The sequence below is a fragment of the Nanorana parkeri genome, unplaced genomic scaffold (genome assembly GCF_000935625.1).
Source record: "Nanorana parkeri isolate BGI_ZX_2015 unplaced genomic scaffold, ASM93562v1 scaffold1272, whole genome shotgun sequence".
In the NCBI taxonomy this organism is placed as follows: domain Eukaryota; kingdom Metazoa; phylum Chordata; class Amphibia; order Anura; family Dicroglossidae; genus Nanorana; species Nanorana parkeri.
The window spans coordinates 386951-399769 of record NW_017307540.1 but is presented as its reverse complement, the minus strand read 5'-3'; the positions used below and the strand labels follow the sequence as shown (position 1 = coordinate 399769).

Below are 12819 nucleotides of genomic sequence, written 5' to 3'. Positions count from 1 at the left end.
CGGGAGCGAGGGAGAAATAATTGTGCACGGCCTCTCTGAATGAACTGGATTCAAATCTATCTGGAGTGCAGGTCAAGCTCCTTGCTCTATTCTTCAGTTTTGATGCTTTTGGTAAGAAAGGACGACTGAAGGATTTTGCTCCCGGCTGATAAAGAAGCCTTTCTTGCTGCGTCGGCTGCTGGTTTTTATTTATATGCAGATCTGTGCTGCTATTAATCAGTGTGTGGAGTGTGAGGTCATCAGAACCGCACGTACCTTTCTGGACCCCCACCACTGACTTGGACAGGTAAGCCCCATATTACATTTACTAGCATGCCGATGGGTGGGATGAATGGACACTTCTGATCCACTTACAAGGGAACCCTGACTTTACCAAAACAGAAAAGTCCAGGATAAAAAAAGTTACATTCCTATGCCAGTCTCCCCATTATGAACTGGTTATGCCCGGAAATGAAAAAGTATTTTAAAGTGATATAACAAAATAGCAGCACACATACCCTCATATATGCATACATTAGGGATCAAAGGGTATCTAAACCCAATAACAAGAATGTCATATATTGCAGCTTACCAATCCTAAGATAAGGTGCTTTATTTCAGACGTTTCTTCCTTCATCTTCACATCGTCTATTCTGCCACTAACACACTTCCTGCACTAGGGTGACAACGATCGCTCACTGTATTGTACGGAGGAGTAGCGGTGTCACCCTAGGCTGCTCTCCTGTATTTTTTTTTTTTTTAAGCTGCAGAAAATTTAGTTAGCCTGGAAAAAAAACACAAATGCAGTCACAACATCTAAGGACTGTCAAGCTGTGATGTGTTACCTTATGTTCCCCGGACTTATTTACACTCATGAAATGTATCCATATTTAAAAAGACATCAAGAAAAAAACACTGCATTTTCCTTAAATTATGTGGAAATGGTGAGAGTAAGAGAGAAAGAGCAAGAGAGAAAGAGAGAGCGAGAGAGAAAGAGCAAGAGAGAAAGAGCAAGAGAGAAAGAGCAAGAGAGAAAGAGAGCGAGAGAGAAAGAGAGCGAGAGAGAAAGCAAGAGAGAAAGAGAGAGCGAGAGAGAAAGCAAGAGAAAGAGCAAGAGAGAAAGAGAGCGAGAGAGAAAGAGCAAGAGAGAAAGAGCAAGAGAGAAAGAGCAAGAGAGAAAGAGAGAAAGCAAGAGAGAAAGAGCGAGAGAGAAAGCAAGAGAGAAAGAGCGAGAGAGCGAGAGAGAAAGCAAGAGAGAAAGAGAGAGCGAGAGAGAAAGCAAGAGAGAAAGAGAGAGCGAGAGAGAAAGCAAGAGAGAAAGAGAGAGCGAGAGAGAGAGAGCAAGAGAGAAAGCAAGAGAGAAAGCAAGAGAGAAAGCAAGAGAGAAAGCAAGAGAGAAAGCAAGAGAGAAAGCAAGAGAGAAAGCAAGAGAGAAAGCAAGAGAGAAAGCAAGAGAGAAAGCAAGAGAGAAAGCAAGAGAGCGAGCAAGAGAGAAAGCAAGAGAGCGAGCAAGAGAGAAAGCAAGAGAGCGAGCAAGCGAGAGAAATGAGAGGAAGATAAAAAGGAAATGAAACAAGCAAAGCAATAAAATAAAGAAATAAGAAAAAAAAAGAAAGAAAGAAAGAAAAAAAAATTAAGGAGGAAAAAGATAGAAAATAAAAAAGGAGATAAAAGAAGAAGAAATAAGAATGAAAAATGAATAAGAATAAAGGAAAGGAAATTAAAAAAAAGAGAAAAGGAGAGAAAGGAAAAGGAAATGAAGTACAGAAAAAAAAAGCTAAGTAAATACTAAAAGAAAGAAAAAAGGAAAGAGACAGTGAAAGAATAAAAGAAAGAAAAGTGACTTTCCATGTCCGACATTCTCAGGAGGGACTTGGAGAACAATGCAGATATATGACAGTGGACATCGATCAATTAGTTTTCTGGGAAATATTGTCAGTAATCTGTAACAAAACGAACATTTCCTCCTCTACTTGTAACTGCTCTCATGGTCCCAGACATGACCCATCTCCCACAATGTCCCGCTCCGGCCCCGTGCATAGACACTGACCTTCCCGGTAGGTTATAGAATGAGTGTCCGCGCACCGGTCGCCGCTCCCATCAATGTTCCGCCTGTCAATCATACACTACCCCCGGCTCGCCGAAGTGAAGAGTAAGCCCCGCCCTCTCGCTACACACCTTGACAGATCAACCAGTCACGGTAAGGGTGTGTCCGCTCCCAGCCAATGAAGGACGAGGTGTCTCCCGTCTCTTTAGACTGTACCAGTGAGCCGCAGGCCAGTGATCAGCTCCAGGGAGAGAGAGATGAGGAGCAGATCCGGGACTGCACCATGCCAGCCGGCCTCCACCTATCCCTGGCCGCCCTGTGCCTGCACCTCCTGCCCGTCACCATCCTGCTGCTGCTGCCTGCCGATGCCTACTTCGGGTCAGATACCTTTCTTATTACTCCTGTCACCTGTCTCTTGTATCTCGGGTCACCTTCTCCCACTGCTATGACTTTATGGTGACTCTAACTTTCACTGTCCCCTGATATTTGATGCCAATGTATTACCTAGGCTTTCTTTTCTAAGTACTGATGTAGCTGTTATCAGCCCCTCTCACCCAGGGTCCCCTGCAACATTAGGGTCAACCAGGGTCCCCTGCAACATTAGGGTCAACCAGGGTCCCCTGCAACATTAGGGTCAACCAGGGTCCCCTCTAGAAGTTATTGGGTTTAGTGATTCCTTGCGCAAACAGCAATTTCTGCCCCTCAGTTACCACTAAAAATAGTTCAGAGATGTGTAAGGAGGGATTCTTCCCATTGACCACCAATATAGGAAGCATCCTTCTCACTGACCAACATAAGGAGCATTCTTCCCACTGACCCACAATGTAAGGAGCATCCTTACCACTGACCCGCAATATAAGGAGCATCCTTCCCACTGACCCGCAATATAAGGAGCATCCTTCCCACTGACCCGCAATATAAGGAGCATCCTTCCCACTGACCCGCAATATAAGGAGCATCCTTCCCACTGACCCGCAATATAAGGAGCATCCTTCCCACTGACCCGCAATATAAGGAGCATCCTTCCCACTGACCCGCAATATAAGGAGCATCCTTCCCACTGACCCGCAATATAAGGAGCATCCTTCCCACTGACCCGCAATATAAGGAGCATCCTTCCCACTGACCCGCAATATAAGGAGCATCCTTCCCACTGACCCGCAATATAAGGAGCATCCTTCCCACTGACCCGCAATATAAGGAGCATCCTTCCCACTGACCCGCAATATAAGGAGCATCCTTCCCACTGACCCGCAATATAAGGAGCATCCTTCCCACTGACCCGCAATATAAGGAGCATCCTTCCCACTGACCCGCAATATAAGGAGCATCCTTCCCACTGACCCGCAATATAAGGAGCATCCTTCCCACTGACCCGCAATATAAGGAGCATCCTTCCCACTGACCCGCAATATAAGGAGCATCCTTCCCACTGACCCGCAATATAAGGAGCATCCTTCCCACTGACCCGCAATATAAGGAGCATCCTTCCCACTGACCCGCAATATAAGGAGCATCCTTCCCACTGACCCGCAATATAAGGAGCATCCTTCCCACTGACCCGCAATATAAGGAGCATCCTTCCCACTGACCCGCAATATAAGGAGCATCCTTCCCACTGACCCGCAATATAAGGAGCATCCTTCCCACTGACCCGCAATATAAGGAGCATCCTTCCCACTGACCCGCAATATAAGGAGCATCCTTCCCACTGACCCGCAATATAAGGAGCATCCTTCCCACTGACCCGCAATATAAGGAGCATCCTTCCCACTGACCCGCAATATAAGGAGCATCCTTCCCACTGACCCGCAATATAAGGAGCATCCTTCCCACTGACCCGCAATATAAGGAGCATCCTTCTCATTGACCAATGTAAGGAGCATCCTTCCCGCTGGCCCCCAATGTAAGGAGCATTCTTCCCACTGACCACCAATATAATGAGCATTCCTCCCACTGACCACCAATATAATGAGCACTTAGTAATTATTGTCAGCGGTTTACTGAGACCCGGAGTTATTTCAAGGGTTCCTCCATGTTAAAAAAGGGTTGAGAAAGGCTGTATTGGATTAGGATAACTGCAGACCTGGACACGACGTGGGGCACAGTCTGAGCATTGTTTGTATTATATCTGTTGACTACAAATCCCATCATGATAATTCACTATGACTTTGTATAACCTGCAAAATATCTTCTGTAATCACCTACACTGGTGGTGCATGTGCGATATTATCATTCCCTTTCCATACCTACCTCCATCCCCCTCCGATCACTGCTCATCCCTATCCTCCCCTCTGTCCTCACTCTTTCTGCACTTCATACACGGTCATGATCCCTCTATATTGTAGCTGCGATCAAATAAACCAAAAGACATATTTAATAGTAATACCAGATTATCCTCGTTAAGAGATTATCTCGCACTCTTTCATGTGCCGTCACATGGCACACAGCAGCGGTCATATAAAATGATAAAATTTACTGAACTCATACGACTCCAACAAAACAGACTTTTCCTGAACAAACCCATTGATGTATACATGAATAAGGAATCACATATGTACTCAAGCCATGGGTAGCACTGGGAACCAAACATTGTTAGATGCTTGTTCAATATTTTTGGAAATGGCCACAAATATTTATGGATTATTGTTATTTGTACTTTTAGAAGTCAAACATTTTCTATAGGATTATATTTAATCTTCCAAAATGTTACATTGATCTATCTATTCACCATCAGATTTTAACTGCCTAAATAACAACAACGTGTGTTCTTAGTAGAGGAAATCTTAATAGATTTGCTATAATGTACAGTGATCATACATACATACATTACTTTTTTTAAGTTTATTTATTTAATTCTTTTTGCTGGCACCAGCTTTTCAGTCTAGGTACCTTTGTCTAGGTAAAACCACCAGCGTTGCTCTTGGCCACTGCATATATTTTAGGGGTATATTTATAAAGCAGAGAATAGGGCTTTCACCAAACATTCTCAAGGGGGTTAATCATTCCCTGCAACTTCTTAAAACACATGCACCAGGCAGTGAATATTCAGTGAATGTCACATTGATTGCATATGTTATACAAGTGTTATGATGGCTCTATAATACAACTATATATGATACATGTTTGCATCTATATAGAGTTTGGGGAAGAGGGGAGGGAGCAGCTAGGTAAAGGACTACTGAACGTTTGGGATATTCTTGAGCAATCACAGGGACAGACCACTACTGGACACAAGGACAGACTGGACAAATTTAAGTGTGATGAGCGTGGTAGGTCACCAGGCTGCTCAACAGTACAAATGTGTTCACAGACACACATATATAATAATATATGTATATTAATAAATATATGTGCATGTGTGCGTGTATGCGTGTATAAATATATAAACTGTTTTCAGTTAGGAGGGGGTTAAGGCCACTGGATAGATACCTGTTTTTCATCTTCTTTTCTCACCCTTCTCTCCGGCAGATTTCCCTTTCCTGTTTTCTCACAGTCCGTTCTCTGCCCCCTCCCCGCATGTATCTCTTTCTCTCTCAGTATTTGTGTACAGTGATCTGTGCTGAGCTCTCAGACCTTGAAATGAAGATATTGTCTCCAAATATTTACATTTATGAGATCACACAATATGGGTAAACTGCAGGTGAAGGCAGGGAGGGACGGAGAGATTTATCAGCCAAATATACACAATGCACCAGCGAAATGCAAATGGCAAAACACAAATCCTCGCCTCTCAAATATCCTCAATTAAACTCCCAGATTGGTTTGTCTTTGGCCTATAATATATGCAATTTTCAAATGACTGGTATATCCAAATTCCACAGTAAATATTCATGGTCTTCACTTTATATATGTGGACCTTACTGAACAAAATGCAAGAAAACTCAGTCCCAACAAGCTCTTAAAAGTGATAAACATTAGTAAAATCACCCCAAAACTAATCACATCGTTCCCTAAACTGGTCCTCCGTACAGAAGTACTTAGCAAGATTATTTTAGAATGTTACTAACACGCAATATACCTGCGTGGCCAGGAAGTGTAAAAACATGACCCATAAGGCCAAGGTCAGACAGAAACCAAAAAAAACAAGCTTCAGTAGTTTCCATACTAGAAAACTAGGTTTACCATGAATAACAATGCTGGCCATATAAGTAACAGTTTCATCATTTATTATACAAAATGATCTTCTATTCTAAACATTTGACTGAAGTCATTGTACTGATCTATAAATGATCACTAATCAAACAGGAATGATCCATCCTGGAGGACTATTTAATCAAATTTGACCAAACTGACTTATTATCATTGTGTTGAAAATCAATTCATATGATCGAATCTGAGATCAATCTTTTATATTTACATATCTGGTCAGCAGAATAGAAAAGAAAATTAGAATTTAGAGGTGGGCCCTAAACAAATGTTAGAAATCGCTTTCTAATATGGATCAGCCGGTATGATGGGCATAGAAAACACTACATATAGCTTTCCATTATGGATCAGCCGGTATGATGGGCATAAGAAACACTACATATAGCTTTCGAATATGGATCAGCCGGTATGATGGGCATAAGAAACAATATATCTATATATAGATAGATATCCATCTATAGATATATAGTATTTTTTTATTTAATTTTAAATATTGTATTTTTATTATTGTTTTCAATAGGATATACTGTACATAGTCTCTACAGGTCTGTACAGGTCTCTGTACATAGTAAAAGCTCTGTGCATAGTTTAACAGATCTAAAAAACTTTTCCTAAAGAATTGAAAAGCACAGAAAAAAAAATGTTTGGTGACCTTTCCACCAGGGTTAAGAATTAAAAAAAAAAAGATTATAAAGTTTTGTTTTTTTTAACATTTTTAAAGTAGGAAAAAATCATATCCTGTATGACTACTGTAATTGTGGGGTTAGAATGTGTGAAGGTTTTGATGATCTTTTGTACAGTCACGTCCATGCAAGGTCATGGTAGATTCCAAGCAGGAAACTCCAAAGAGACTTTCTCTGTAAAAATGTAAATATTTTTGTTCCTCTGAAGGTGTCAGTTTGTGTGTAGGCTAATTTTTACATCTGGAAAATTTAGCAACTGTAATGTTCCAAAGAATTAATTGATGTTGCCTTCACCAGACATTTAGTTTTTTTTGTGCAGTAACATGCCTAGATGCATCCTATATGCAGTGTGACCCATTTCAACAGAAAACACAAAACTGACCTGAAGAGAGGAGGAGACTAGTTTTGCAAACTGGATGAATCCAGGGAATTCAATGATTATTATTTTTTTTTTTTATTTGTTCAAATATGCGCAGATTTGTCCAATCAATGGGCATTCAGGCAACCACAGGTCATGTATTCTAGAGCACAAATTAATATCATATATTTGGAATGTGTGAATGTATTGTAATTTGGTGTGAACAGTTAAGCTTCTATTAAATCAAGTTTTTGTTAGGTTTTTTTTTTTTTGGTATTTATGTTAGTTGTTTTTTGTTTTTTTAAATCAGAGACTACATTTCTGTTCTGAAAATGTAGGAATGTGCTGTGTGATGTAAATAACACGTCTGAATAAAGGTATTAGAAAAAAATTCAAAATAACAAAATCATAGTATGTAAAAAAAAAAATACACAATTGCGTGAAATATTCATATAATCAGATGTAATGAGAAAAAAAAAGAACCAATAATTAAACAATACATCTGTAATCTAGGCAGTAAATGCAGAACATTTACATATAAAGCTATTTGGGTACTCGGGGAAGGGTGATATAGTATGTAATAACATGCCAACGTCCATTGGTAATTTCACCTACAAAAGACCACCAAATACTTTATACAATAGTCACTTTGAGAAGCTTAGCACAGGAGGAGGCACCCCGCCGGAGTAAATGATCCGAGAGCTTATCGCCCACCAGAGTTTCATTTTACACGTGTAATATACAGGGACAAAATCATGTGCGTATGTAGCATGCAACATCTACACATATAAAATACTTCATTTACAAGACAAAAAGCAATGTATAAATCACAAATCGATAGTAAAAGAACTAAATCAACATTCATCTTTCCTATTCCTAAAAATGCAAAATGCGATCAGTAGTTATGAGTTACTACACTCTGTCTGGAAAACCTATACCTATTACATCTGAATACCATCTTTGAATACCCATTGCACTTGTATATATAAATAAGACCGGCTACAAACTGCTCACAAGAAACAATATATGGAAGGTTGGAACATGGCTTGTGACAGCTGGGTTTTACTGGAGTCAATAGCACACCAATAAGGAGTCATTTCGAGTGCCACAGTCCTTACCTACGCCATTGCTTGGTGCTACGGAAAATGGCTATATCATGTAGTGTGTACAAAGAGAGGCACTGCCTGTCTATGGTCACCCTAAGTTACCTTTCCAGTTGTTGTATTACCCTATGCAGCCATGTTTCTACAAAGAAAACTTGAGGACCTTCTTGTTTGTATACTTATATCCAAGTCTTTCCTACTCTGAATAAGTCATGCCTAAAATGCTTTTCTTGTCCATTCTGTATACAGACTAACAAGCAAGGAGTCCCTCTCTCACTATACATCACCTGCGATTGGCAGCACCCACAGCCGACCCCACCTAAAACAGTGTGATCTGCTGCCTTTGACCCGCCGCCAGCGGAGACTGTGCAGGAAGGAGCCCGGCCTGGCAGAGGCCCTAAAGGAAGCTGTACGACTGGGCATTGTGGAGTGCCAATTCCAACTGCGCAGTGAACGCTGGAACTGCAGCCTACAGGGCAGGGGAAGCCTCTTGAAAAGAGGTAGGTTGGTAGGGCTAACCATGGCTCATCAGTAGCAATACTCTTTAGATCAGGGGTGGGCAACTCCAGCCTTCCTGCTGTGCTTTCACTACAAATCCCAACATGCTTCTGGGAGTCATGTCTGTAACGGTCAGTCTCGCAATGTCTCATGGGACAACAGCTGGATTTGCCCACCCCTATGTTAGATAATAATAGAAGAAAGGTTTAACCTAAACTAAGGAGCCAACCTCCGAGAGTTAAAGCAAGGTACATTGTCTAGTGGAATCTGGCCTAGGAAGTGGAGATGTATGACACCTACTCCCTAGCTTTACCACTAATATTGTGGTGGTCATTATGAGTTTAGCAGTGATTATGGTGGTGGTCTTTCCCTAGGTGCACTGGTGTTCATTGTGTGTCTCCTAAAGAGTGGGCATGGATGAGGTTTATTACCTTGTTTTATCAGTAATAATATGGTGGTCCTACACTAAGTTTAGTGGACAGCACAGTGGCATAATGGTCTTTGGTTCTATACCTGGCCAGAACACTATCTGCATGCAGTTTGTATGTTCTGTGTTTGCATGGGTTTTCTCCAGGTACCACTGTCCAAAGACATGTTAGTAGGTTAATTGGCTCCAGTCTAAATTGGCCCTAGTAAGTGTGTATGTACAGTATATGAGATGGGGACCTTAGATTGGGGGTAGGGACTGGCTTCTGTCTAAATTGGCCCTAGAATGTGTGTATGTATAGTATATGAGATAGGGACTGGCTTCTGTCTAAATTCAGCTTTTTACTAGCCTATAAGGCAGCACCGTAAAACTGGTGGTACTGCACAGTTTATTTAGTTAGCAGGAAAAGGGTTAATGCTCTTCAGTAAATCACTATCTGGGCCTTATAATTATGAGTTTATTAGAAAGATGCAGCAATGTTTTAAGTAGTTAGCACTTTTGGCGTGCCAATAATTTGTCCTTTTCTGCAATTACATATAAATGAATGCAAAAAGGCTTTTAAGAGAAGTAATGAATAATAATAGTAATCAGTAAAATTGCTCTCTCTACAGGATTTAAAGAGACGGCATTCCTGTATGCGGTGTCGGCTGCAGCGCTGACTCACTCGTTGGCCAAGGCCTGCAGCGGAGGCAAGATGGAGCGCTGTACATGCGATGACTCTCCTGGCCTGGAGAGTCAGCGAGCTTGGCAGTGGGGGGTGTGCGGGGATAATCTGCGACACAGCACTCGCTTTCTGCAGAACTTTTTGGGCCAAAAAAAGGGGGGAAGAGACACAAGAGCCAAAGTGGACCTACATAATACTCATGCTGGCATTAAGGTGAGTGCACGACAATTAGCAGAAAATCCTGACTTAAGAGTCTTTAAACACAAAAAGGAGATTTGGCAGCCTCTAAAACATTAGTAGGAAGGAGACAAGCACTTTATACAGCCAGCAGAAGTTATACATATAAGATAATGCCTTCCTACACACACATCTGTGCAACAAATGCATTAAAGGATGCACAACAGAAACTTGTTTAAATTACAATTTACACATGGCACAAGTTGACATAATCCACAACTACAAACACAAAAGCATTATATAGACCTAAATGTTTCTATTTAGAATACCGGCAGAACAAGGCAGTCAAAGCGTTTCATGTCTGCACTCTAATTAAGACCAGACGCAGTAGACTCTGTGTCCCAACTGATTGCCTATAGCCAGTGTCTGCAAAGGTGCAGACAAACTGCTTGTAAGCCACCAGGAATAGCCAATTAGAGGAGTTACAATGGAAAGAGCCCCACTGGTCATATTGAAGACACCGTTCATCAGGTTACTGGACAATGAAAGGAGAAACAGCAGACTGACCAGTTCCTCTCCCTGTCACTCTAGCTTTTGCCCTTGCTAGTACATGAGCACTGTGGAACAACTGATTTGCTCCCTTGCACTGATTCTCCTCTACCACGCAGAGCTCTGCTGTACAGCAGGTTGTAAGAGGCTAATACCAGCTACTTACCCGGCTTGCATTGAGAAAATGATTGCAATTGCTTAGTAATTAATACAGAGTTGCATTATTATTATTACATAGTATTTATATATAGCGCCAACAGTTTGCGCAGCGCTTTACAATATCAGGAAGACATTACAATCACAATTCAAGACAAGATGGTAAGGAGGGCCCTGCCCCTGAGGGCTTACAATCTAAAAGAAGACCATTAAAGAAGACCTCTCACCTGTTATTTAAGTAGATAATTACATGGACATTTTACAGAAAGCCAAATAGCTTATTACCTTGCTCAGTGGTACACAAAATCCTCCTACCGTTGCTGTTTGGGCTTTAGGATCCTGTGCCTCCATTTAAAATATTATATCATTGTTGGTTGGCTGATTCTTCCTACTTTTTGGGGCCAATCTCGTGCATGTGGCCTTAGGCAAAATGGTATGGCATGTGAAGTTCCTAAGATTTCACAAGATCTTGCATTTCATGCCCAAGAGCTGCCTGGAAAGCACTGGTGATGTAGCCTACCCACGAGGTACTGGCTATGTCTATGGTGCCTAAGGAAGTTCAGAAAGGGGAAAATGCTATGTGTCACTTTTTCTTTTGGACAACAACATTTACTTTTTAAAGGGGAAAGGTCTACTTTAATATACATCTGTGAAGGTTCTCATTCATCCAGGTCAAGGTATATCTGTAAAAATTAAAAAAGTCAAGGCTACTGGACTTGCGGTATTTTCTGCATTGAGAAAGCTGGTTGGATGACCAGTGAAATACCAGTGAAACGTCTTCAAGAAAATACAGCAAGTCCAGTTGCCTTGACTTCATTTGTACGATATACTTTAATATACAGTATGCATTTGAAATTATTCTGGAGTTGTGCTTTCAAGCAGTGTCATCACCTCTTTCATTTAAATATTTTTGGCAGGTTTATGTTCGGATCATAATTTATTTTTCCATTTGTTCATTCCCAGGCTGTAAAGAGTGGGTTGAAGACAACATGCAAGTGTCACGGAGTTTCAGGGTCCTGCGCAGTACGCACCTGCTGGAAACAGCTTTCCCCCTTCCACGAGACGGGAGCTCTGCTCAAAGCAAAGTATGACAATGCCGTCAAAGTCCTAGGAGCAACAAATGAGGCAGTGGGGGGCCACGAGTCTCTAGGACATTCCTTCGCTGGCCGTGCTCTGCGCTCTACAGATATGGTTTATTTAGAGGACTCTCCAAGCTTCTGCCGGGCCAGTCGCATCTCTCCTGGGACTGCAGGCAGAGTATGCTTGAGAGAGACTACATGCGACAGTCTGTGTTGTGGTAGAGGGTACAACACCCAAAGCCGAATGGTCACTTTTTCCTGCCATTGTCAAGTGCACTGGTGTTGCCACGTGGAGTGTCAGAAGTGCGTTCAGCAGCAGGACACCTATCTTAAAAGGCAAGGGGTACATCATGTGACTTTTTCAGACTACAGGAACTGATGAAAAAGTACTGGACTTAGTCACAGACCTCAATACTTTGACATGGGGTATACTTCATTCAGTGTTCTACTATATTTTAAATTATAACTATGCAAGATATTTATTTCATGTGCCAAAAAGCCACCACCTCTTACATACACTTTAGATCACTGCCCAACATATGCTGCAACTTTCATGTCAGTTTTGCAACTAACTTTCATCCTTTTTGGTATTTTGTATTGACTGGTTCTGCTTAATCAGTAACATGTAGTAGCGGTCACGTGATTGGTTAAGATCACAAGTAGTTCTCAATATTGGCAGAACATAGGCCATAGTTTCTATTTCTACCTGCAAATGTCTGAACCATAAGTAGGACAGTCTTGTTTATGTAGACAACTAGGGATGCACCGATACCAAGTACAATACTCGGTAGAAGTACAGATACTTTTCCAGCTCAAAGACTAGAGACTACATTTTTGCAAGTACTGATATTTGCCCAAGTACTCACAGATGCAAGTACTGATACATTTTTGTTTAGTGTCATGTGACAGTTTTTCTAAAACAATACAGACTAATGATTTCAGGACAGTGG

At 41.4% G+C, this 12819-nt stretch overlaps 1 protein-coding gene across 1 annotated transcript; it reads left to right on the top strand.

Moving 5' to 3' along the window:
- Positions 1-2267: 2267 nt before the first annotated feature.
- WNT9B (Wnt family member 9B) lies at positions 2268-12248 on the top strand. The gene is made up of 4 exons (XM_018568996.1): positions 2268-2404; positions 8569-8819; positions 9856-10121; positions 11754-12248. The coding sequence occupies exons 1-4, from the start codon at positions 2310-2312 to the stop codon at positions 12246-12248; spliced, it is 1107 nt and encodes a 368-aa protein (XP_018424498.1). The 5' UTR covers positions 2268-2309.
- Positions 12249-12819: the final 571 nt, after the last annotated feature.

What these genes read in the sequence shown, in the direction of transcription:
- WNT9B (XM_018568996.1), top strand. Translation starts at nt 2,310, where the DNA reads ATGCCAGCCGGCCTCCACCTATCCCTGGCCGCCCTGTGCCTGCACCTC. An exon ending in GGGAAGCCTCTTGAAAAGAG is followed by an intron (nt 8,820 to 9,855) that starts GTAGGTTGGTAG and finishes CTCTCTCTACAG; the next exon opens with GATTTAAAGAGACGGCATTC. An exon ending in ATACTCATGCTGGCATTAAG is followed by an intron (nt 10,122 to 11,753) that starts GTGAGTGCACGA and finishes GTTCATTCCCAG; the next exon opens with GCTGTAAAGAGTGGGTTGAA.